The 27910-nt window shown below is 35.8% G+C and overlaps 1 protein-coding gene across 1 annotated transcript in view; it reads left to right on the top strand.

Moving 5' to 3' along the window:
- The window catches only part of BRIP1 (BRCA1 interacting DNA helicase 1), a 214480-nt gene that overhangs the window by 124421 nt on the left and 62149 nt on the right, over positions 1-27910 (top strand). The window contains 2 exon segments of the mRNA XM_086686787.1: positions 18960-19119; positions 20109-20230. Of these exon segments, the coding sequence (XP_086542913.1) occupies positions 18960-19119; positions 20109-20230 (282 nt within the window).

Below are 27910 nucleotides of genomic sequence, written 5' to 3'. Positions count from 1 at the left end.
TGGGGGAGTGGGGAAAAGTGGTTTAGAATTTTAAGTGGATGGTTCTAGAAGGCCTGTCAGAGATTACATGGAAGAAGCAGGGTGACTATGTAGGAGTCTACTGTAATATCTCCTATGATAGATGGTGGCTTGGACTGCTGTGGTAGCAGTGTTTAGAGTCTAGATATGATTTGAAAGTAGTGCTGGCAGGATTTGCTGATGAATTGGATGTCCAATGTGATAGAAAGGGAGGGAGGGAGGTTTTCTTGCTGGGCTTTTTTCTGTATTTATACTCTCCTGCTAGTCAGTCACATCTGTGTTCATTATTTTAGTTACATCGGTTGTCTTGGTTTCCTGATTTCGCATCCAATTCTCCCCTCTCCTCTACCACATCCTAAAGAGAAAACTCACTTCTTGTGTGCCTCCTCTTGGTAATTTGCTATAATACACCTTTACTTCTGACACCAGGTGTGTGGTTGTCCTATATAGTTTAACTTAATTCCGACACTGTCTACCTAGAGGCAGCATCAGACTACAGTTTAACTTAATTCTGACACTTTCTGCCTAGAGACGGAGCATCAGATTCCCTAGGTTAAAGGTTCAGTCCCACAAGATTGCCCCCACTCTGACACCAGTCTCAGGTCCAGATTGTTAATTTGTATTTCTGACTGACTGGCTGTAAATTAGAGGTACCCACCACTCCCTCCTCAGGTTCAGTTAATTTGCTAGAGTGGTTTGTAGAAGTCAGAGAAACATTGGCTTATGTTTACCAGTTTATAATAAAGGATATAAAGGATACAGATGAATAGCCAGATGAAGAGCTATATGAGGTGAGGTCTAGAAAGGTCCCAAACAGAGGAGCTTCTGTTCACATGGATCTGAGGTATATCACCCTGCAGCATGTGGATGCATTCACCAACCTAGAAGCTCTCTGAACTCTGTCCTTTTGGGTTTGATGCAGGCTTTATTACATAGGCACGGTTGATTAAGTCATTGGCTGCTGTCAATTGATTCATCCTCTAGCCCCTCTCCCCTCCCTGGAAGTTGGAGGTGGAGGCTGAAAGTGCCAGCCTTCTAATCACATGGTTGGTTCTTCTCCCCCTTCCCGCAACCAGCTGCCATCCTTAACTGGGGGCTGTCCAGAAATCATCTAATTAACATATACTCAGGTGTAGTTGAAGAGGCTTGTTATGAATACATAATTTCACCTTTATGGTTCTGGAGCTACTTTAGGAACTGGAACAAAAGATACCCCTACAGCTCTTATTGCTTAGGAAATTCCAAGGGTTTTAGGAGCTGTGTGCCAGGAACAGGGATGCAAACCAAAATATATATTTCTTATTATAAATCACAGCATCACGCACAGCCGTATATTGAACTGACAGATAAACATGTCAATATGAGTATCTCAAAGGCAAAAAAGTTGTGATCTTTCTTCCCAATCTTGGTCCTTTTCCAGTGTTGCTTGTATGAGTGAATGGTACCACAATCTGTATTTGGACTAATCATATAATCGGGGTCATCTATGAACCTTCCCCCCCTTGTCATATCCAATCTTATATTTCATTTTAAATATTTTTGTAACTTGCTCACTTTTCTTTCTCTACAGTATAATTTTCAAAAAGGTAAAATCATGACTCACATGTAAATATAAAGTAAATTTATTCAAAGAGTTCATTCAATTTATTGATTGTCAAACAGTTTATTCAGTTTATTGAAAAATGAGGGAATGAGTATGATGTTAGGCTAATGAGAGTATTTAAAGAACTATGAACTTATAGGCCACTTATAGGAATACAACAGTGAGTTTAATAAAGTACACTTCCCTGTATAATCCTTGGATGGGCCTTTGCCTTCATATGAAGTATATAAAGCAAATATACACATTTTATTTTTTTTATATAAAATTTATTGTCACATTGGTTTCCATACAACACCCAGTGCTCATCCCAACAGGTGTCCTCCTCAATGCCCATCACCCACTTTCCCCTCCCCCCCCCCCCATCAACCCTCAGTTTATTCTCAGTATTTAAGACTCTCTTATGGTTTGCCTCCTTCCCTGTCTGTAACTTTTTTTTTTCTCCCCCTTCTCCATCCCCCTGGTCTTCTGTTGAGTTTCTCAGGATCCACATATGAGTGAAAACATAAGGTATCTATCTTTCAGGGGAACATACACATTTTAAACAATTAAATTGACATTGGCATATCTACCACCAACTTAAGAAATAGAACATTACTCTTAACATTAGAATAACACACGTACTCCTTCACAATCATATCCTTCCATCTCAAGGGATAATAGTTTTACATTTTTAAAGATAGTATGTATATGTGTGTGTACATGTACATGCTTAAATAATATATTGTTTTTGAACTTCATATGAATGAAATCATTTGTTATCTATCTGTAATTTGCTTTGTTTTTTAAAGTTTATTTATTTTGAGAGAGAGAGTGCTTGTGCATGAGTGGGAGAGGAGCAGAGGGAGAGGGAGAAGGAGAAGACCAACCAGGCTCCGCACTATCAGTACAGAGCCCAGCGCAGGGCTGGATCTCAAACAGTGAAATCACAACCTGAGCCCAAACCAAGAGTTGGATGCTTAACCCACTGAGCCATCCAGGAACCCCTCTGTAATTTTTATAGCTTTGTGTTCATCTTTGTTGATTCACATGTTACTAATTTATTCATTGACACTCCTGTGTAGTATTTGTTTTTGTGTAGGTGCGGGTTGTTTTTTTTTTTCTTCAGTTTTAAAATGGTGGTGTGAAAAGCATATAACATAAAATTTGTTGTTTAACCATTTTTTAAGAAGTGTATTTATTTTGAGAGAGAGAGCTCGCATGCATAAGTGGGGTAGGGGCAGAGAGAAAGGGGGAAAGAGAATCCCAAGCAGGGCTCAAACTCACGAACCATGAGATTGTGACCTGAGCTGAAATCAAGAGTCAGACACTTAACCAACTGAGCCACCCAGGTGCCCCTGCTGTTTAACTGTTTTTAAAGTATACAATTCCATGTTGTTGAGTACATTTATAATATAGTACAACATCACTGCTGTTTCCAAAACATTTTCATCATTACAAATCTAGAAACTCTGTATTTGTTAAACTATTAACTCTTCATTTTCTCCTCTCCCCAAGCCCTGGCAACTCCTGTTCTACTTACTTTCTTTATGAATCTATCTATTCCATTCATAAAATGGAATCATAGAGGGTGCCTGGGTGTCTCAGTCGGTCAAGCGTCCAACTTGCACTCAGATCATGATCTCACGGTTTGTGGGTTTGAGCCCTGTGTCAGGCTAATGTGCTGACAGCTCAGAGCCTGGAGCCTGTTTTAGATTCTGTATCTCCCTCTCTCTGCTCCTCCCCCCCTCATGCTCTGTCTCTCTCTCATAAATAAACATTTTTTTCAACATAATACTTAATTTTATTTTTTTTTAATTTACATCCAAATTAGTTAGCATGTAGTGCAACAGTGATTTCAGGAGTAGATTGCCTAATGCCCCTTATCCATTTAGCCCATCCCCTTTCCCACATCCCCTCCAGTAACCCTCAGTTTGTTCTCCATATTTATGAGTCTCTTATGCTTTGTCCCCCTCCTTGTTTTTATATTATTTTTGTTTCTGTTCCCTTATGTTCATCTGTTTTGTCTCTTAAAGTCCTCATACGAGTGAAGTCATATGATATTTGTCTTTCTCTGACTGACTAATTTCACTTAGCATAATACCCTCCAGTTCCATCCACGTAGTTGCAAATGACAAGATTTCATTCTTTTTGATTGCTGAGTAATACTCCATTGTATGTATGTGTGTATGTATGTATGTATATGTGTATCCATGTGTATACATATGTATATATGCCACATCTTCTTTATTCATTCATCCATCGATGGACTTTTGTTTTTTTTCCATACTTTGGCTATTGTTGATAGTGTTGCTGTATACATGGGGGTGCATGTGTCCCTTTGAAACAGCACACCTGTATCCCTTGGATAAATACCTAGTAGTGCAATTGCTGGGTCATAGGGTAGTTCTATTTTTAATTTTTTGAGGAGCCTCCATACTGTTTTCCAGAGTGGCTGTACCAGCTTGCATTCCCAAAAAATAAATAAACATTAAAAAAATTTTTAATGGAATCATAAAATATTCTTTTGTGTCTGCCTTATTTCACTTACCATAATGTTTTCAAGGTTTATGTACGTTGTAGCATGTATCACAATTTTATTTTTTATGGCTGAATATTCCATTGTATGGATATCCTACTTTGTTTATCCATTCATCTGTTGATGGATGTTTGAGTTGTTTCCAGCTTATCGCTATTGTGAGTAATGCTGTTATGAACACTGATGTACAACTATCTGTTTGAGTTTTTTGCCTTCACTTCTTTTGGTGATATATCCCAGGAGTGGAATTTGCTGAATCATATGGTCATTTTATGTTTATAAACTCTTCGAGGAACTGCCAAACTTACACAGTGGCTATCCCACTTTACATTCCCACCAGCAGTGTACAAAGATACCAGTTTCTCTATATCCTTGCAGCAACTATTTTCTGGTTTTGTTTGTTTGTTGGTTTGTTTTATAGTAGCCATCCTAATGGTTATGAAGTGGTGTCTCATTGTAGTTCTGATTTACATTTCCCTAATTATTAGTGAAGTTGTGCATCTTTTCATGTGCTTATTCATTCTCTGTGTATCTTCTTTGGAGAAATGTCTACTCAAGTTCTTTGCCCATTTTTGAATTGGATTGTTTTTGAGTTACAGGAGTTCTTTATATTTTCTGGATATTAATCCCTTATCAAATAAATGAATTGCAGATATTTTCTCCTGTGGACTATCTTTTCACTTTCTTGATAGTATCCTTTGATGCATAAAAGTTTTTAAATCTAGATGAAGTTGAATATATCTATATTTTTCTTTTGTTCATTGTGTTTTTGATGTCATATCTAAGAATTCATTTTTAAATCCATTTTTTTTGATTGGTTAAAAAAATTCTGTCCATTGAATGGTCTTAGTATCCTGGTGGAAAACCAATTGACCATATATGTGACAGCTTATTTCTAGCTCTCTGTTCTATTCCATTGGTCTGTATGTCTGTCCTTAGGCCAGTGTCCCACTGTTTGATTGCTGTTGCTTTGTATTAAGTTTTTGAAATTAGGAAATGTGAGTCCTCCAATGTTGTTCTTTTTTTTTTTAAGATTCCTTGTGAATTTTAAGGTTTTTATATTTCTGGGGAGGAAAGGTTGGGATTTTGGTAGGGATTGCACTGAATATAAATCTCTTTGGAGGGTAGCATTGTCATGTTAACAATATTAAGTCTTCCAGTCCATGAACATGGCATGTTCTTTCATTTATTTATGTTTCTGTGATTTCTTTCAACAGTGTTTTGTAGTTTTGAGTATACAAGTCTTTCACCCTTTGGTTAAATTTATTCTTTTTTTTTTAAGTTTATTTTTGAGAGAGAGAGACAGCATGAGCTGGAGAGGGGCAGAGAGAGAGGGAGGGAGGGAAGAAGAGAGAGAGAGGGGGGGGGAGAGAGAGAGAGAGAGAGAGAGAGAGAGAGAGAGAGAGAGAGAGAGAATGAGAGAGAATTCCCAAGCAGGCTCGACACCATCAGCTAGATGCAGGGCTCAAACTCATGAAACCATGAGATCATGACCTGAGTTGAAACCAAGAGTCAGACACTTAACCGACTGAGCCACCCAGGCACCCCTAGTTAAACTTATTCTTAAGTATTTTATTCTTTTTGATGCTATTGTGAATGGAATTTTTTCTTCATTTCTTTTTATAGTTATTAGTGTATAGAAATAAAACCAATTTTTGCATGTTGATTTTATATCCTGCATCTTGGCTGATTTAATTTATTAGCTGTAACAGGGGTTTTTTTGGGGGGGGATTGGGGGGTCAGGGTTGATGTGTATTCTTTGATATATATATTTTCTAGATATAAGACCATGGCATCTGTAACAGAGATAGTTTTACTTCTTTTCCAATTTGAATACCCTTTCTTTGTTTTTATGCCTGTTGCTCTGTTTCATAGAAGTGGTGAAGTTGGGGGCCTCCTTATCTTGTTTCTAATTATAGGGGGAAAGCTTTAGGTTAGTCACCTAAATTGACTATGATGTTAGGTATTCAAAAAGTTAGGTATTCATAAAAGTTAACTTTTCACAAAAGACCTTTGATATGTTTAGGAAATTTTCTTTGATTCCTAGAGTGGTTTTATCATGAAAAGATGTTAAATTTTGTCAAATGCTTTTTATACATCAATATATATATGTATATATATACACACACACATATATATATATGTATATATATAAAAATTCCTCTTTAAATCTTTGATGGAATTCACCAGTGAAGCTATCTGATCCAGAGCTTTTTCTTTGGGAGGTTTTTGATTATTGATTCAATCTCCTTACTTGTTACAGATCTATTTACATTTTCTTTTCTTTATGATTCAGTTTCATAGATCATGTGTTTCTAAGAATTTATTCATTATATCTAGATTATCCAATTTGGTTTTTTGTTCATAGTATTGTTTTATAGTCCTTTTTATTTCTGTAAAATTGGTAGTTATGTCTCTACTTTCTTTTGTGGTTGTAGTCATTTTAGTCTCCCTTTTTTTTTCTTAGTCAATCTATCAAAGATTTGTCAATTTTGTCGATCTTCAAAGAACCAACTTTCATTTCTCAATTTTTTCTGTTCTCCATTTCATTTATTTTTTATCTACTCTTTATTTTTTTATTTCCTTCTGCTAGTTTTTAGTTTAACTTGCTATTCTTTTTCTAGTTTTTTAAGATGTACAGTTAAGATTAATTTGAGCTCTTTAATGTATGTGTTTATGGCTATAAATATCCTTCATAGCACTGTTTCACTATATCTCATAGGTTTTGCCGTTTTTGTATTTTTGTTTTCATGTGTCTGAAGATATTTTCTAATTTCCTTAGTGATTTCTGATTTCTAGTTTGATCCAGTAGTTATTTAAGAGTATATTATTTAGGGACACCTGAGTGGCTCAGTTGGTTGAGCATCTGACTGGCTCAGGTCATGATCTTGCGGTTCATGAGTTCAAGCCCTGTATCAGGCTCTGTGCTGACAGCTTGGAGCCTGGAGCCTGCTTTGGATTCTGTGTCTCCCTCTCTCCTTTCCCCTCCTCCACTTGTGCTCTCTGTCTTTCTGTCTCTCTCTCTCTCAAAAATAAATAAACATTTAGAAAAATTGTAATAGTATATTATTTAATCTCCACATATGTGTGAATTTTTCAATTTTCCTTTTTTTTATTTATTTTTTATTATTTTTTAATTTTAGAGAGCTCAAGCAGGGAAGAGAAGCAGAGGTAGAGAGGGTCTTACACAGGTTCCATGCTCAGTGTGGAGCCTGATACAGGGCTCCATCCTACAACTGTGAGATCATGACCTGGGCAGAAATTAAGAGTTTGACACTCAACTGACTGAGCTACCCAGGGGCCCCTCAATTTTCCTTCTGTTACTGATTTCTAGTTTCATTTCATGATTGTCAAAAAAGCCACTCAGTCTTTTAAAAACTTATTATGACTTCTACTGTGACCTAATCTATGGTCTATCCTAGAGGATGTTCCACATGTACTTGAAAAGAATGTGTATTCCTACTTTGTTGGATGGAATGTTCTTTATATATGTGTTAGGCCAATTATTTTATAGTGTTTTTCAAGTCCTCTTTTTTTCTTTACTGAACTTCTGTGTGGTTGTTTTGTTGATTATTGAAATTGGGGTATTGAAGTCTCCTACTGTTGCTGTGCAACTGTTTATTTCTCTATTCTGTCAGTTTTTGTTTCATATGTTTTGGGACTCTGCGTTTAGGCATTTATATGTTTATAATCACATCTTCATGCGTTGACACTTATTTCAATATATAATATCTTTGTCTCTTTAACAGTTGTTCACTTAAAAGTCATTTTTTATGGTTTTGTGTTGCTGTCTAGCATCTTTATTTAAACTTGAAGGACTCTCTTTAATATGTCTTATAAGGCAAGTCTAGGGGCAATGAAACAAACTCCCTCAGTTTTTGTTATTCTGGGGAATAATTTGTTATTCTGGGGAAGTCTTTATCTCACCTTCATGCTTTACTGGATATTTTGTTCTTGGTTGGCAGTTTGTTTTCTTTCAGCATTTCATATATATCATTCTACCCCCTTCTAGCCTACAAGATTTCTGCTGAGAAATCCACTCATAGTTTTATGGGGGGGGGGGGTTTGTTTTGCTTTTGCTACTTTCAGAATTCTCTTTTGTCTCTGACTTTTGATACATTTATTTACAATGTGTCTCAGTGTGACCTTCTTTGTTTTCATCCTATTTGGTGTCTGTTGGCTTCTTGAAGCTGGATGTCCATTCCTCACCCCTACCCCCCATTTGGGAAATTTTTGGCTATTAATTCTTTAATTAAACTTTGTACCCCCTTCTCACTTTTTTTCTCCCTCTAGGACTCCCATATGTGTATATTTGTTTGCTTAATGGTGTCCTATAAATACCCTAGGCTTTATTCACTCTTTTTCATTTTTTTTTTTTACTTCTCCAGCGACATAATTTTAAATGACCTGTCTTCAGGTTCACTGATTCTTTATTTTGATTGATCAAGTCTGCTGTTGAATCTCCTTAGTGAATTTTTCAGCTACTATATTCTTCAGCTCTAAAATTTGTTTGGTTCTTTTTTACAGTTTCTCTTTTGAAATTCTCATTTTGTTTATGTATCATTTTCCTGAGCTTATTTAGCATCTTTATAATGGTTATTTTGAACTCTTTATCAGGTAATTCATAACTTCCATTTCTTTATGGTTGATTCCTGGGGTTTATTTTGTTCCTTTATATCTACCCATTTGGAAAAAAAAATATTTATGGACTGGCTTTGTAGCTACAGATTCTGGGGACTTCCCAAACCTTTCCTATGGATGTTCTTCTCTAGACTCTCATGTATAGATCCCTAATTAGAGGTATTTTCCCATTTTTTTTTTCCAAGAGCTCGTAATTTCTTCTTCCCTCTGGTTTTAGTCTGTGGTACTACAGGTTCTGTGGAGTGCTGTAAGCCACCCAGCTCTCTTTTGTTTTCAGCGGCCCCCAGGCCTTTAGAGTATGTCAGGTCCCATCAGCTCTCTGAGTCAGGCAAGACAGAAACCAGCCCCTCGGGCAGCATGCCTTCCCAGTGGAATATTGTACACATAATCCACTCTTCTCTACTCCCCATCCAGGAGACCACCAAGCTGTCTTGGTCTGTCTGCTGTACTGCTAGTCCTCTGGAGTGGCACCAAGCTTCCTAGCTCTCTTTTGTTCTCAGTGGCCCCCTGTCATCTAAGGTATGCTAGATAAGGTATGCTAGCTAGGGTATGCTAGGGTATGTCATCTAGGGTCTTGTCAGTGCTCTGAGACATGTGCACAGAAACCACCAGTCCTTCAGGTAGCTTCCTGAGAAAGTGGAACATTGAATATATGGTCCCAACTGTTTCCTTCCCCTGCAGAAATTGGGAGTTGGGTTTTTTTCCCCTTAATTAAGACTTGAGCCAGTGGGGAGAGACTATGGTGAGTGAGTGCATGCTAGGCTAAACTTTAGCCTTTGTGCCCAGTAGTCCCCAACCCAGCACCATTTCCTATCAGTGCTTAGATTTAGGTAAGACAGAAACCAGTCCCCTGGGTAGCCCCCTAATAGTCTGTACATTGGATGTATGTTTCAGTTTTCTCTTTCGCTCCTTGGGGAAAAGCCAGGAGTTGGAAGTTTTCCCTGACTCACACCATACTGAGCTGGGGAGAGGGACTAAGGCAAGTGGTGCCACAAATTTTTCTACCTTCTTTCAAGCTGGTTTCACAGTCATCTAGGAGCAAGAGCCTCTTAACTGTTTTCCGGATTTCTCACAAAAGTAATTGGTCCATGTATTGCTATTGAATCAAAGTTTCCATGAGGGCAAGGAGAGTTTGTTGATCTACACTTTATTGAGTTTTCAAAGTGGAGATGTGAGTGGATGTGATAAAATTTGTGTTTTGAAAATATTCTCTAGCTGAAATGTAACAACCTAAGAGTGATAGATAAGAAATAGGAAATCCAGGGGCACCTGGCTGGCTCAGTCGGTTAAGTGTCTGACTTCAGCTCATGGTCTCACGGTCCGTGAGTTCAAGCCCTGCATTGGGCTCTGTGCTGACAGCTCAGAGCCTGGAGACTGCTTCAGATTCTGTGTCTCCCTCTCTCTCCACCCCTCTCCTGCTATCTCTCTCTCTGAAAAATAAATAAACATTAAAAATTAAAAAAAGAAATAGAAAATCTAGTTAGGAGATTATTGGAGTAGTTTTTCTTTTTTTTTTTTTTTTTTTAATTTTTTTTTTCCAACGTTTATTTATTTTTGGGACAGAGAGAGACAGAGCATGAATGGGGGAGGGGCAGAGAGAGAGGGAGACACAGAATCGGAAACAGGCTCCAGGCTCTGAGCCATCAGCCCAGAGCCTGACGCGGGGCTCGAACTCACGGAGCGCGAGATCGTGACCTGGCTGAAGTCGGACGCTTAACCGACTGCGCCACCCAGGCGCCCCTGGAGTAGTTTTTCAAATGATTTTAATAGCTTAGACTGGGGTGGTGGTTTTAGATATGGAGCGATAGAAGACAAAAATTCAAAGAGGGTTTGTAATAGATTGTATATGGGCAATGAGAAGGAGAGGGAATTGTTAAGGATGACTCAGTGTTCTAGCAAAGGTAACTCAGTGAATGGTGATATCCTTTATTGAAATAAGCAGCATTAGGATGTTATAAATTTGGTCTTGTATGAAACATTTCAGGTGCCTTTGAGGTCTAACTGGTGAATTTGACCAGGCTGTTGGATGTATGAATATAGCATATAGAGGAGCAACCTATAGATACAAATTTTGTAGTTTCAGACCATATTGATTCTGCATCTTTAGGAATATAATATTCTGTCACTGAAATGTAAGTGTATGCAGGCAGGTACCTTTTCTATGATGTTGCCTCTTTATCCTTAGATTTTTTTTTATGTTTCAGCCACATTGTAGAAGCTAAATATGTTTGTTGTTTATTTCCTTATCTTTGCCCTCCATCCCCACTCCCTGGTATTACTAAAAACTAAAAACATGTGAAAGAAATACATCTTGCTTCATTTTCACAGTCATTATATAATATTTCATATTTATATAAGAGCACATGTAATGTATATGTGAGTTATGAAGTATATTAATAAAATGAAAACATCAAAAACTTCACTTAAGAACTAAATATTACATTTAAAGCTATGTGGATGCCCCTTCTCAATCCCATCCCTTTGCCTACCCCCATAGAGTTAATAATTGTCCTGAAGTTTGTAATTATTCATTTTTTTTAAAAAATGGTCTTACCACATTCATATGTATTCTACAGTACATATGTATTCCTAAACAATGTTACTTAATGTTGCTTTTTTTTGTGTGCTTTTAAAAAATGGAATGGTATATAATTTTCTGCCATTTGCTTTTTTTCACTAATCCATGGTAGAAGTTATTTTTATTGCGTATCCATTGTATGAATATGAAACAATTTATATATTACCTTTAATCAATGTTTTTGGTTTTTTTGCTGTTTAAATAATGCTACTATTGACATTTTTGTAGAATTTGAGAAGCTGATTTTAAAATTTATACAGAAAAGACCTAGGATAGCCAAATGTTTTAAATTTTTTTCCCTCTTGAACCTAGAAATTGTATGGAAAAAATGTTTTTCTTTTTTCTATGTTGATAAATTTTATTTTGTTTTGATATAGAAGACCTTTCTGTTGATACTCAATTTCCAGTGAATCTGTACAATTCCAGATTTTAAAAATTTATTGCTATGTTCTTTGTGACTTTACATGTATTGTTCCATGTTTGAAAAGAATCATTATTTTCCATTTAGCACTAAGTTCTCTACATATATTAGAGCAAGGTCAATGATTCTTATAAACTTCAATCTTGTGTATTCTTACTAATTTTGTCCAAGTCATCTATAGATAGCTAAGCGAGGTATGTTGAAATCCTCTGTAGTATTTAGGCTATTGATCAATTTATCCTTGTATTTCTTGTTAGCTTTTCTTTTCTGTATTTTGAAACTATGTTTTAAGTGCATAAAGATTCAGGACAGGGGTGCCTGGGTGGTTCAGTTGGTTAAGCATCTGACTCTCGGTTGCACCTCAGATCATGATCTCACAGTTTTGTGGATTCAAGCCCTGTGTTGGGTTCTGTGTTGGTAGCACAGAGAGCCTACTTGGGATTCTCTCTCTTTCCTTTTCTCTCTGCCCCTCCCCTGCTCATGCATTCTCTGTCTCTCTCAAAATAAATAAATAAACCTAAAAAAACAAAAAAGATTCATGACTGTTATACCTTTTTAGTGGATGCACTTTTTTTTTTATTAAAAAAAATTTTTTTAACCTTTATTTATTTTTGAGACAGAGAGGGACAGAGCATAAACGGGGGAGGGTCAGAGAGAGAGGGGGAGACCCAGAATCTGAAACAGGCTCCAGGCTGAGCTGTCAGCAGAGAGCCCGACACGGGGCTCAAACTCATGGACCGCGAGATCATGACCTGAGCCGAGTCGGACGCCTAACCGACTGAGCCACCCAGGCGCCCCAGCACTTTTTAACTATATGGAATGTATATTTATTAGAAAACTTTTTGCTTTGAAGTCTGTTTTTTCATGAGTGTGATTTACCTGATTTCTTTTGGCATTTGCATTGCATTTCTTCTTCCGTACCTTCATTTTCAAGATTTCTGTGTGGTTTAACTTTAAATGTCTCTATAAACAACAAATGGATGAGTTTTTCTTTCTCTCTCCCCACTTCTTCCCTCCCTCCCTTCCTCTCTGCCTTTTTTCCAGACAATCTGAGTGTCTCAGTTTTAATAAGTTAAATTCATTTGTGTTTGCTTTGATTCTGGGCACATTTGGACATATTTTCTACCACCTTATATTGTGCCTTCTTTTACCTATTTTCCCCTTTTGTTTACCTTATTCAATCGATATGGGCTTTTGTCCTTTTTCATCATAGTGATTTGGATGTTCTGTGTCCCACTTATCATTTTTTCAACGTGACATCTTTATTGTGATATAATTTACAGACAGCTCACTTCACTTAAAGTGTAAATTCCGTGGTTTTTATCCGATTCACAAAGTTCTGCAAGTAATCCACCACTATATTTGAACATTTTCATCACTCCATCCCCATTAGTAATCACTCTCCATTTTCCCTCGAACTTTCTCCCTTCCCCAGCCATAGGCAACTTCTGATTTACTTTATGTCTGTATGCATTAACCTATTCTGGAACTTACATATTGTAATTGTATAGGATGTGATCCTTTATGTCTTACTTCTTTCACTTGGTATAGTTGACCCTTGAACAATGCACTAACTCCCTGCACAGTCAAAACTCTGTGTATAACTTTTGCCTCCCCCAAAACTTAACTACTAATAGTTTACTGTTGACCAGAAGCCTTACCATAGCATTAACAGTTGATTAACATATATTAACACAAATAGTTGATAACATATAACAGTTGATGTGTATTATATTCTATAGTCTTAGAATAAAGTAAGCTAGAAGTAAGCTAGAGAAAATCATAAAGATGAGAAAAGATATACATGGTACTGTACTGTATTGAAACAGAAAAAAATCTGTTTATATAAGTGAATCTACACAGTTAAAACCTGTGTTGTTCAAGGGTTGGCTGTATATTGTTTTCCAAGTTCATCCATGTTATAGCATGTATCAGTACTTCATTTTTATGGCTGAATAATATTCAGCTGCGCAAATATACCATGTTTTATTTATCTAATCATCTCTTGAAAGGTATCTAGATTGTTTCTACTTAGGGATATTATGAATAATGCTGCTATGAACATTTATGTACAAGTTTTTGTGTAGGCATATGTTTTCATTTCTCTTGGGTATTTAATTATGAGTGTAATTGCTGGGTCATATGGTAGCTCTATGTTTAGAGCTTCTTTCCAAAACACCTGCACCATTTTCACTGCAGTATATGAGAGTTCCAATTCTACATTTTCTCACCAACACTTACTAAAAATGGATACAACTGAAAAGCAAATTTCTGACTAAGTGTTCTCCTAGTTATGCTCAATTATTTGTGTCTTAACCTGCCTCATCTTTGCTTGAGTTGCCCAAAATATTTCTCTGTACTTGGCTTTAACTGGTATGGCAGTTTGGAAAGGCTGATAGGTGTCAAACTGCATAAAATTTTTTCTGGAAAAAAAATAGTTCTTCCTTTTCAATTTAAGCACATTTGAATGGTTTCTATGTAGGGAAAAAAATTGGTCCTAGTTATAAGATTTGCATTACCAGTAAAGCTTTTCAACCCTAATGCAAACCTAGAAAAAAATATCCTATCTTTGTGTGTCCCACCTTTTCAATTTTTGTTCTCTCCTATTCTCTGAAATTATAATCTTATATGTAAATATTATGTACTGACAATTCAGTTTTAAAAATTTAATAGAATTAGAGAGCTTTAGAACTAAAAGTTCCTTCAGATATATCAACAAACTTTAACAGGCTTATTTTGCAAATAATTTTTTAAAGACCCAATAACATAGACAGTTTGTTTCGTATTTGCCACAGAAGTTTCCTGAAGTGATTGATAGTGCATTTTGTACTTTTTGATTATAATATTCGTGATTTATTTACAGATATGTGGGCATTTTCATTGTCCATAAATTTTTGAAGTTTTTAGAATCCAAAAAAGCAGTAGACTTTTTTCTTCATTCATTATAACAAATTTTGAAATTTTGCTTATATAATATCTGCTTTGAAATTTTTTAAACTTTTGTTAGACATTTTCTAAATTGTCTGTGACTCTTTGATGTTCTAAATTCTTTTCTATATAATGGGAATTTCTTTGGAGGTAAATGTTGTACATTGAACTAATTTCTTTGTTATTTCTTAAATTGCCTTCTTAAATAGATTTTATGGAATGTATTTTGGAATTACCAACTTGATGATCTCCCTCAAGTAAGAGGTATTCCTCAGATCTTGAATTTTAAAAACATAATGTACTGACAGTTATTATCTCAAGATCAAGGAATCAGAGATGAAATGCTAGCTATGTTTTCAGATGACAGAAAACAGTATAGCATTAGATTAAATTCCATTAAGTATCAGTAATTACACAAATTCATGACACATTTTATCTGGTTTTACATTCTTAGGATATTTATATCCTCTTCTAAACTGGTTATTCAATAGAAAATGTAAAGAAATTAATATATTATTCTGAGCATTATCAACTTTATAATAGTCTTGTCTTTTCAGTTGAAGACTTGGTTTGACTCTCCCATAGACACTATAGCTCTGAATACTGTCACAAGATTTAATAGTTCCTAGCACTAATGAGAGACTGATTCAGAAACGGTGCATATTCAAAAAGCAAATTTTAATAGCCAATCCTTGAGGCACTCAAAAAGGACTTTTAGATTAATGATAGCCCTACTATTTTTTTTCTTTTTTTTTTACCTAAATCATATGGTGTTAACAGAGAATTTTTGTTTTTATTAATCAGGATACCCTGATCATTATATAATACACAATGAGGTGTTTTACCAATTAGTGGTTTTCTTAATCTGTTCCAATTGTTATAACAAAATACTGCAGACTTGGTAGTTTATAAACAACAAAAATTTATTTTTCACAGCTCTGGAGGCTGGAGGTCCAAGATCAGGTTGGAGGATGGCCCTCTTCCTGGTTGGTAGCTAGGGCCTTCTGGCTGTGTCTCGGATGATGGAAAGAGCCAGGAGCTCTGTGGGATAAGAGCACTCATGTCATTCATGAAAGCTCCACTCTCATGACTTAATCACCTCCCACAGTGCCCACTTCATGATACCATCATCTTTGGGGATGAGTTCAACATATGAATTTTGAGGGGGACACAAACATTTACACTATAGCAGTGATAACAATTTTGTCTTATGATCTTATTAAGTTTACTTCTAAAAATAGATAGGGTGAAGTTCTGAGGAAATAAGTCATCTTATAAAAATTAGTTTTTGTTCTCTAGAGAATTTGGGGTAATGTCCTGTTGCCTACAATATAATAACTGGTCCACATTGCATAGAACTGTTTGCATAGAACAAGTGGATAAAACAGGTCAGTTTAAATGATAATAATCCTGGGGCGCCTGGGTGGCTCAGTCGGTTAGGCGGCCGACTTCCGCTCAGGTCATGATCTTGCAGTCCGTGAGTTCTGGCCCCGCGTTGGGCTCTGTACTGACAGCTTAGAGCCTGGAGCCTGCTTCGGATTCTGTGTCTCCCTCTATCTGACCCTCCCCTGTTCATGCTCTGTCTCTCCCTGTCTCAAAAATAAATAAACGTTAAAAAAAATTTTTTTAATGATAATAATCCTAATATTGGCTTTTTTTTTCAGCTCTTACGGTTATTGTTAACTTCTACTTTCTTTGCATTTATTGTTTGTTTTTCTTTTTCCATTTTTCTCTTTTCCTTTTTTGTAATTTTTTTTATGTTTATTTTTGAGAAGAAGAGAAATACACAGTGTGAGCGGGGGAAGGGCAGAGAGAGAGGGAGGCACAGAATCCGAAGCAGGCTCCAGACTTGGAGCTATCAGCACAGAGCCTGATGCAGGCCCGAACCCACAAACTGCGAGATCATAACCTGAGCCCAAGTCGGACATTCAATCAACTGAGCCACCCAGGCGCCCTATTTTTTTTTTTTTTTTTAATGTTTATATATTTTTGAGAGAGAGAGCATGAGCCAGGGAAGAGCAGAAAGACAGGGGGACAGATGATCTGAAGAGGGCTCTGCACTGACAGTCCAAGTGGGGATCAAACTCACAAACTGTGAGATCATGACCTGAGCCAAAGTCAGAGGCTCAACCTACTGAGCCACCCAGGGTGCCCCGATTTTCTAGCATTCTTCAAAAGAATGCTTCATTCAGTTTCAGGTTTTTAAAATAAATACATCTTAAGCTACAAGTATATTTCTAAGTATTATCTGTATTGAATCCCGTATTTTGAATAGTGAGTGCTTTTCTTATTCATACCTAAAGATATCATTAATTCTACTGTGTTTTTCTTTTTTAACCATATGTTCTTTTTTTCCCTAGTTTTATTGAGATATAATTGACATATAACACATGTTTTCTTTAAGAATATAATCTTTAGTGTTGAGTTTGTTTGCTGGGTTTTTTTACCCCACTAACTTTGTATTGTCTATTAGTCTAAAGTTACACTGTTGTTAGAATATGTGGTTAACCTTTTTTAAAATGTTTGTTTATTTTGAGAGACAGTGTGCATGCTTGTGCATGAGCCATGAGTGGGGAGGGGCAGAGAGAAAATCCCAAGCAGGCCCCGCGCTATCAGCGCAGAGGCCGACACGGGGCTTCATCTCACAAACTCTAAGATCACGACCTGAGCCGAAATTAAGAGTTGGATGCTTAACAAACTGAGCCACCCAGGCGCCCCAGAATATGTGGTTAATCTGATAAAGGTTCTTTGAAATTTGTTGAAAGTCGTTTTGTAATCTAGTACATGGTTATTTTTTTTAATAAATGTTTTTTTGTGGTTGTATATTTTCTACTTGTTAGCTACCTGAGTCTCTATGTATGTATTTACTTAATTCAGTTTATTAATGATGATCAAATTTTTAAACAGCTTAGCTGCCTATGGACTAGGTAAAATGATCTTTAAGAATCTTTAGTTGAGGAAATCAAAGAATTTCACTTTAGGTTTAAAGAGGTAAGTTAAGGGGTGCCTGGGTAGTGGCTCAGTTGGTTAAGTGTCCAACTTCGGCTCAGGTCATGATCTCGCAGTTCATGAGCTCAAGACCCTGCTGACAGCTCAGAGCCTGGAGTCTGCTTTGGATTCTGTGTCTCCCTCTCTCTCTCTCTGCCCTCCCCCGCTCATGTTGTGTCTCTCTGTCTCTCTCAAAAATAAATAAACATTAAAAAATCATGTTAAACTGATAAGAACAGATACTATACTTGATTTTAGGTAGATCTGAGAAACTTAACAAAAGACCATCGGGGAGGGGAAGGAAAAAGAAAAAAGTTAGGGAGGGAACCAAACCAAAGACTCTTAAACTGAGAATAAACTGAGGGTTGATGCAGGGCGGGGCAGAGGGCGGGGGGAGGAGGGGAGTGGGTGATGGGCATTGAGGAGGGCACCTGTTGGGTTGAGCACTGGGTGTTGTATGGAAACCAATTTGACAATAAATTTCATATTTAAAAAAAATCATTTTAAAGAGATAACTTAAAATTTATCCACTTTGTCAGAAGTCATTTTTCTGTTTTTGAAACCCCAAAATAGCAATCATAGAAGTAGCAGCAGCAGCGGAAGTAATGTTAGTAGTAATAGAAATGGTAACAGCAGCAGTAGCAGTTAACGATTGTGGAGTTCTTACAGTGTGCAAGGCATCATTCAAAGCTATCTACTGTTTCCGATTCTGTGTCTCCCTCTCTCTCTGCCCCTCGCCCGTTCATGCTCTGTCTCTCTCTGTCCCAAAAATAAATAAACGTTGAAAAAAAAAATTAAAAAAAAAAAAAAAAAAGGGGGGCGCCTGGGTGGCGCAGCCGGTTAAGCGTCCGACTTCAACCAGGTCACGATCTCACGGTCTGTGAGTTCGAGCCCCGCGTCGGGCTCTGGGCTGATGGCTCAGAGCCTGGAGCCTGTTTCCGATTCTGTGTCTCCCTCTCTCTCTGCCCCTCGCCCGTTCATGCTCTGTCTCTCTCTGTCCCAAAAATAAATAAACGTTGAAAAAAAAATTTTTTTTAAATAAAAAAAAAACAAAAAACAAAGCTATCTAAATCAGTTCATGAAATTTAACCCACTAACAACACTATGGCATATTATTGTTTTTCTCATTTTACAGATGGGAAAAGTAAAACACAGGTTATTAATTCACTTGCCGTAGTCACATTGTAGTCACATTTTCTTTCAGCAAACCAAGGTAAGTTCAGTTGGACACACAAAACGTTCATTTTTTTTTCTTTTCCCGTTCCAGTTATTAGAAAAGTTAAAAGAACGTTGGCTCTCTACTGGTTTATGGCATAATCTAGAGTTGGTGAAAACAGTCATCGTAGAACCACCGGCAGGAGAAAAAATTGATTTTGATGAATTACTACAGATGTACTATGATGCAATCAAATACAAAGGAGAGAAAGGTAATTGGAAATTATTTGATGGCCAATCAAAAAGTATTTTTTATCATAAAGAAGTTGATGCTGTCAGAATTGTTACCTTTTAAATGAATTTCACTTAAGAGAAAAGTTATATTTTATAATCAGGGTGAAAAGAAAATAAACTGAAGAAACTCTTTTATTTGGAGTTGTTCTCCTATGGATATTTTCATTGGAGATGCCAGTTCAACTTGAAAAACAGCATATATTCAGGTTAGGAAGACATTTAGTATAGTCTTCCCTACACTACCTAAAATGTTTTGTGAAAGAGGATGGATGGAGTATGCATAAATATCTACCTTGGTGGCCAAATGAGTCCTGCATTTTGATATAAATAATGTACTTTATGCTTACATTCTATTACATAAGGTAAATTTGAGTTTTCAAAGCATAGCTGAAGTCTTAATTTCAAGTTTAGAGAATGTCCATAAAAAGTTTGACAGAAAGAGCTGATAGTAATAACTTATGAATAGTGCACCATCTTAAAGATACTGTAACATAATTGTCAATATTGTCAGTATGATGAGATGATACAGAGTATTCTGTATGTATGTTTTAAATGCTTTCCAATATAATAGTGATTCAATATAATATATAGTACAAACTAGAGTTGTTTAAATCAATCTGAGGCCTTTACGTTTTGGTGGTAAAAGTAATGATTGCAGTTACACTCTTAAAGATAAAACAGTTGGTGCCTAAAATTTCTCGGTTCATCTGCAAGTTAATTCTACTCTGATGTGGTTTTTCTGTGGAAGTTATCTGGGAGATACAGTTTGTAAATTGGTTTGGTACCATATTACACAGAAATGCAATTTTGTGGCCCTTTTAAAACTATTTCATCATAGTTTTTTACTTTGATGTTTTAAAATTTGCTATGATGATTACTTAATTAGATCTTTTCAAAATGACAAGAATAAGCAGTTTTGAGGAATTTTAGATGTACTTTTTAAAATATTTATTTTTTATTGCTTAAGATGGAGCCCTCTTGGTAGCAGTTTGTCGTGGTAAAGTGAGTGAGGGTCTGGATTTCTCAGATGACAATGCCCGTGCTGTCATAACAATAGGGATTCCTTTTCCGAATGTGAAAGATCTACAGGTAAGCCATCAAAGCCTTAAGTTTTATTTACCACAGAGGTTGTTGATCTTTTTCTTTTTCTTTTTTTTTTTTGTAGTTTTTACTTAAATTCCTATTAGTTAACATGCAGTGTAATATTAGTTTTAGATGCAGAAGTTGTTTATCTTTACATAAAGTTGATTATATGTTTTTCTTATATCCTGAGATATTTAAATGCTTTGGTGACTCAGAATGAGTGAGAAAGGTTTGGTAGATATGGATTTATTTTATTTTTAACTTATATTGTCTTGTGCTCAATAAGAGTGATTTTCAAAGTGTGATCTTGGATCAGGAGTATCCGAATCACCTGGGAACTTGATAGAAATACACAGCTCAATCAGAAACTGTATAGGTGAAGCCTAGCAATTTGTGTTTTATCAAGCTCTTAGCCACAGACTTACAAAGGCTCTCCAGGGAATTCTAGGGGACTTTCTCTGTCTCCCTTCTCTCAGTGCTATGCCCAGCCCTGCTGATTTCAGTGATTTTAGCTGCTCCAAAATCTGATCTCTTGGACCCCAGCTCAGTAGGACCACCATACTCTGCCTGTATGTCAGTGCTCTGTGCTTTTGTCAGGAAATTATACCCAGGAAGAGAGCTAAGAATCATGGAGTTCACCTAATGGTTTCCCTTATCTCAGAGATTATAGTCTTATGCTACCTCATATCTACTCCCTGAAAGCAGTTGCTTTATCTCTTTTGTCCAGTTTTACTTTTACTTACAGTGGGAGGAGGGATCCCAAACTGGTTATTCTGTCAAAGCCAGAAACAGGAGTTTTGCTTCATTATCACTGATTGCTAACCATTATATTTGAAAAATTATTTGCAGCAATAACTTGAAGCCTAAGGTGATGTTATTTTCCATCACGAAGGATTTTCTCTTACTCCCTGCTGGAATTTGAAGGTTCTAGCCACCTGAGACCCAGACTTCAGGTTTTCTGGCCTTTGAGCTGAGCATAATTTATATCCCTCTTCCTAGGGTACAGTCTGTTAGGGTCTCATACCAAAGCAAGAATTCTTTCCCTTACAGTTACATTTATTAATACTTCAGCAGACACTGTGAATTATATAATATTAACAGTAATAAACAGTATTTCTCTGGTTAGCTCCTACTCTTCCCTAACCTCTGGATTTCTTGAAAGTTTCTAAAAGTCCTTAGGAGGTTACCTAATCCTTAAGCCTTCACTAACTTTGGTGGCTTTCACTACCTTTCTTCAAGTACCGTGACTCTTACTGAGAGTGCTGACAATCATGCCCAGAGCTCCTATCCTAAAATGGTTAATGCTGCCTCTGACTACTGATGAAATAGTTGACATCCAGTCAAGAAAACCGTTGTGTTCACTATCAACAGCTTTCATTGCCACATTCCATTGAAGCTGAATGCTGCTGATGGTACTGCTATTGGCAGTGTTACTGTCTCTCTGATGTCTTATCATTTTACCTTGGCCCTATATCGTTGCACTAATGCCGCTTTGTTAAATTGGAGAGAATCCCTTTCCCCTCTTTGTACCACACGTTCTCCTAAGGTCTTAAATATATTTTTTCCCTAAAACTAGCTCTTTAAATTTTTGCTTATTATCTCCTCTCTTTCTTGGACCTATGTATGAGTACTTGAGGACCATAAAAGAAGATAACTTTTTGGCTGATACTAGGTTGTACAAAATATGCTCACAAAAATAGCAAATCCTGAAGGGATTAATTCACATCAAACTCAATCGTGTTACATCTGAGAAGAGAAAGGAATGATGGTGTGGGTAGCTATCAAAAGGGACTTTAACTTTTCCTATGTTTGTTTTAGTAGAAAACAAGTTTTAAGAAAATATGGCAAGAATAAAGATGTTTATCATGTCATTCTTTGAAAAAAATTTACATTTAAAGAAAATGTTACTTGTGAACAAAATTACATTTACCTTATATTTTCTCTACTCTCACTCCCAACAACTATGATTATGGGCATTGTTTTGCACCGGTATTGAGTTCTTACTGCTCTCTTTCCTCAGCATTATTTTTTCTCAGGCAGTGTCTCACTCTGTCATACAAAAAAGATAGCTGGTAACCTGCTCTGACATTCCTTAGTAATGGTCTTGCTTGTTACAGTTCTGCTTATCTGAATTAAAATGACTGACTGTAGTTATACAGAACAGCAAAACAACAAGCTTCACTGCAATCTGGGTGTGGAGGAGGAGGGTGGTTCTAAAGAAGTTTCCCCAGTAGTTCCTGAAAGGGGCAAGTGGAGTAGACCTAAGAGTAGTCCTAACTGCAGGGACAAGGGACAGATAGAGAGGAAATTTCTTTATTGGCAATACCAGATGTAAGGGAAGTGTATTTCTTACTGCCTTATGTCTAGATCAGTTCTTCTTATGTAGCAAACAAGTCTAAAATTTAATGGCTTAAAACAACCATCTGTTATGAGTCACACATCAATTGGTGGGGGGGTGGTAGCTGGGTGGTAAATGATCTGAGTGAACTTGGCTGGGCTGCTCTGCTGATTTCAGCTGGGCTTAGTCACCTGCTATGGTTTCACCAATGTAGGTTTGGCCCGACTGGGTCAGCTCTGCTCTACATGTATCTCATCCTTTGTATCCCAGCAGACTACCCAGAACATTTTACCATGTTTTATACCTTGTCAGAGATAGAAGAAGGCAGGTTTGATTGTGCAAATACTTTTCAAATACCTACTTATATCACATCTGCTAACCTATTGCCCAAAGCATGTCATGTGCCTAACTAAGCCCAAAGTCTAGAGCAAGGGGTGGGGTGTGGTTATTTTCTATCACATATGGCAAAGGGCTTGGAATCAAGACTCCAAAAAGGAGTTTCGGCTTTTTTTGTTTTAATAACTACAGAATATTTATAAGGCATCCATTCAAAAGACTGATGTTTATAAGCTTTAGGAGTATAGGTATACAATTTTTATAATAATTAGGAAGTTCTTTTATCATTTGGAAGTGAGCAGAATATAGCCATCGATACCTAAATTTTCTGAATACTTGAAATAAATCAGAACACCATTATGGGTGATTTCTTTTTTTTTTTTCTGAACTTGGAATTAATATTTACTATATATATGATTGACAGGTTAATTGCCATAAATTACAAGAAGTACTACAAATCAATATCAAATAACTAAATGGAATAAGAAAAATGCAAAAGTCATAAAACATAATCCACAGAAAAAAGTGCAAATAACCAGAAACATACGAAAAAAAGATGTTCTTCTTGACCCAAGAGAGAAATGCAAATTCAAACAATGAGATATTTGTCTTGGAAAAGATTGAAATGAGTGATGATGCCAGTGATGGAAATAGACTATTTTAGAAGGTGGAAGTGTAAGTTAACACACTCCATTGGGAGCAGTTGGAAATATCTATTTAAAGAAACGTCAATTTCAGAATTAAGCTATTGATAAATTTTGGAATCAGATACACCATGTTTAAGAATTTTTCCTGAAGAAATAGTTGTACAAATGTAGGAAGATATATGTTTATAGGTATTTTTTTTTTTAATTTTTTTTTTCAACATTTATTTATTTTTGGGACAGAGAGAGACAGAGCATGAACGGGGGAGGGGCAAAGAGAGAGGGAGACACAGATTCGGAAACAGGCTCCAGGCTCTGAGCCATCAGGCCAGAGCCTGACGCGGGGCTCGAACTCACGGACCGTGAGATCGTGACCTGGCTGAAGTCGGACGCTTAACCGACTGCGCCACCCAGGCGCCCCTGTTTATAGGTATTAATTGCACTTTTGTTTTCATATAAAAAAATTGGCAACCACCTAATTGCCTATCAACCGAAATCTAGCTAAAAAGCATATAGCAGTTGTCTATTGACTATCACACATTTGCGGAAATAGTAAGTTATATCTATACATACTGACAAGGAATGATAACTGATAAGTGATTTTTAATGGTCAAAATGTGTATAATCTGAACACATTTTTTTGTAAAATACATGGTATAAATCTTGAATATGTATTTTAAAAAATCCAAAAGAGTACACATCAAAGCGAAACCTATGATTCTCTCTTGGGAGTGAAACTATGGAAAAGTAATCTTCAACTTCATATATTCTATATTGCTAAGTTATTTTGCAGTGGGCATGTAACACCCTTGTTACCCAAAAAATACATAAATTTATATAATTTTAGATACATAAGTTTGTATTTTAAAATATATAATACATAATTTTTGAAGACAGAAATTAATGCTGTTAATGCCGTTTAATAACTTTTATTGATATATTTACCAGACACCTCACTGACACCTGCTAGAGTAACTCAAAATTGTTCAAAAGTTCATTTCAAGTTATAAGCAAGGTGGTGTATTAGTAGACAATATGTAGAGCATTGGTAGAGAGTAGTATAAAACTTTAAATGAAGGGATGAAGCAATAAAAATAGAATATTGAAGAATGGTAATTATTTGGGAAATTTTAATGGCTAGAGAATATGACATTCCAGGTTCTTTGTAACATCAGTGCTCAGTACACCACGTTTTGCTCTGTAGTTGCAATTATGCTTACTGATGATTCTCGAAATGTGTAAAAAATCAGCACAAATCATCTTCGGTAGTTCTCTCTGATCTCTACTACCAAGGATCTATATTTCTTGTATCAAATAGAAAGAAGCGTTCTTTTTTTTTTTTTAATTTCATTTTTTAATTTTTAAAATTTAATTCCAAATTAGTTAGCATATAGTGCAACAATGATTTCAGGAGTAGATTCCTTAGTGTCCCTTACCCATTTAGCCCATTCCCCCCTCCCATAACCCTCAGTTTGTTCTCCATATTTATGAGTCTCTTGTTTTGTCCCCCTCCCTTTTTTTTATATTATTTTTGTTTCCCTTTCCTTATGTTCATCTGTTTTGTCTCTTAAAGTCTTCATATGTGTGAAGTCATATGATTTTTGTCTTTCTCTGACTAATTTCACTTAGCATAATACCCTCCGGTTCCATCCACATAGTTGCAAATGGCAAGATTTCATTCCTTTGGATTGCCGAGTAGTACTCCATTGTGTGTATGTATGTATGTATGTATGTGTGTATATATATATATATATACACCATATCTTCTTTATCCATTCATCCATCGATGGACATTTGGGCTCTTTCCATACTTTGGCTATTGTTGATAGTACTGCTATAAACATGGGGGTGCATGTGTCCCTTCGAAACAGCACACCTGTATCCCATGGATAAATGCCTAGTAGTACAATTGCTGGGTCGTAGGTTAGTTCTATTTTTAGTTTTTTGAGGAACCTCCATACTGTTTTCCAGAGTGGCTGCACCAGCTTGCATTCCCAATGGGTGATTTCTTAAAATTCGTAAGTGATCCAAGAAGTTATTGAAGATATTTATTTCAGATAAAAAAGGGAAAAAAATATATAAATTAAATTTATAAATTATAAATTTATAATTCTAAATTAAATATATTTAATAATTAAATATATTATATATTAATTAAGTATATTATATATTATATATTATATATTAAATAAAAATAATTTATAAACATAAAATATAAAAGAATAAAAATATAAACATATACATACACAAATATACATATATACAAATATAAACAAAATATAAAAGAAATACAAAATTTTGATAATTAAGTCACTTCATTTTTTTGTTTTTGCCTATGCTTTTGGTGGCATATTTAGGAAACTTGACAAATCTAGGCCATGCAGATCTGTCCCAGTTTTCTTCAAAGAGTTTCATAGTTTGAACTCTGAAATTTAGATACGTGATCCCATTTGAGTAAAATTTTTTAAATGTTTATTTATTTTGGGAGAGAGAGTATGAGCAGGGGAGGGGCAGAGAGAGAGAGAGAGAGAGGGAAGGAGGGGGAGGAATCCCAAGCAGCCTTCGCACTGTCAGCGCAGAGGCCTACGCTGGGCTGGATCCCACAAACCAAACCATAAGATCATGACCTTAGCCGAAACCAAGAGTTGGACAATTAACTGCCTAAGCCACCTAGGTGCCCTGCGTAAATTTTTGTATATAACATAAGATAAGAGTTCAGCTTCCTTATATCTGAAATGAGTCATTTATAGACACCATATAGTTTTTTTAATTCATCCAGCCAAATTCTGCCTTTCTGTTGGAGAGTTTAATCTATTCACAAAGTAATTACTGATAAGGAAGGACTTAGTTCTACTATTTAGCTATTTGTTTTCTGTGCTTTTTGTTTCTCCGTTGCTTCGGTATTACCCCTTTTTGTATTTAGTTGCTTTTTTTTGTTGTGTACTATTTTGGTCCCCTTCTTTTCTTTTGTGTACATTGTTTAGTTATTAGTATTACCTTGGGGATTACAAGTAACATCTTAACTTCCTGTTTTATATCATTACTGTCATAGATTGCATTTTTATACATTATATGCTCATTAACATAATTTATAATTATTGTTTTACACATTTGCCTTTTAAATCATGTAGAAAAAAAAGAATTACAAACTAAAAGTATAATAATACTGGCTTGTATGTTTAACTACACAGTTCTCTTTACCAGTGCCCTTTATTACTTCCTTTACTATAGTAGGAAGTATTAAACTAAACTGAAGTACTTCCTACTATATTGCCTTCATTATATTATATTTTAGTGTTTATAAATGCACTTTGTAATCTGTTATATGGTGTACTTCAAGGATTAGGATAATTTCTTAAACATCTTTGTCTCTATAATTGGAATGTAGTGAGTGTTCAGTAAATGTTGATTTAATTAACACTTAATATAAACTCATTTAATATATTTAAGTCTTGAATACATATATTTTCATATTTAAGCATTCATATTTAAACATGTTTCATATTTAAACATATTTAAATATATTTATTATATTTAAGTATTAAGTATATTCAATATATTGATTGAAATAAATTAGAATAGAACTAAAAGTTAAATATGTATTAATATTCAGGCATACCTCTTTTTTAAATTTTTTTCTTTTAGTTTAAATTTTTGTTTGTTAACATTCAGTGCAATATTGGTTTCAGGAGTAGAATTCAGTGATTCACACATACAATACTCAGCTCATCACAAGTGCCCTCCTTAGTACCCGTCACCCACCTAGCCCATCTCCCGCCCACCTCCCTTTGTCAACCCATAGTTTGTTCTCTAGCATTAAGAGTCTCTTGTGGTTTTTCTCTCTTCTCCCCACCGCTTCTCATATATTTATCTGTTTTGTTTCTTAAATTCCACATAGGAGTAAAATCACATCATATTTGTCTTTCTCTGATTAGCTTATTTTGCTTACCATAATACATTCTAGCTTCATCCATGATATTGCAGATGGCAAGATTTCATTCTTTTTGCTGGCTGAGTAATATTCCATCATATACACATATATGCCACATCTTCTTTATCCATTCATCATGGGTTTTGATTACTCTACTAACTGGCTGTTCCTCCATCTCTCCCCCTCTTCTTGGGCCTGTTTCCTGAGACACCACAATATTGAAATTGGTACAGTTAATAACCTTTCAGTGACCTCTAAGTGTTCAAGTGTCACATGTCTCACTTTAAATCAAAAGCTAGAAATGATTAAGCTTGGTGAAGTAGGCATGTTGAAAGCTGAGATACGCTGAAAGCTAGGCCTCTTGTGTCAAACAGTTAGCCAAGTTGTGAATGCAAAGCAAAAGTTCGTGAAGGAAATTTAAAATGCTACTCCAGTGA

Source organism: Puma concolor, chromosome E1 (genome assembly GCF_028749965.1).
Source record: "Puma concolor isolate L17-30 chromosome E1, mPumCon1.1.hap2, whole genome shotgun sequence".
In the NCBI taxonomy this organism is placed as follows: Eukaryota; Metazoa; Chordata; class Mammalia; order Carnivora; family Felidae; genus Puma; species Puma concolor.
Note: the sequence above shows the minus strand (reverse complement) of the source record. Positions and strands in the feature narration are given on the sequence as shown.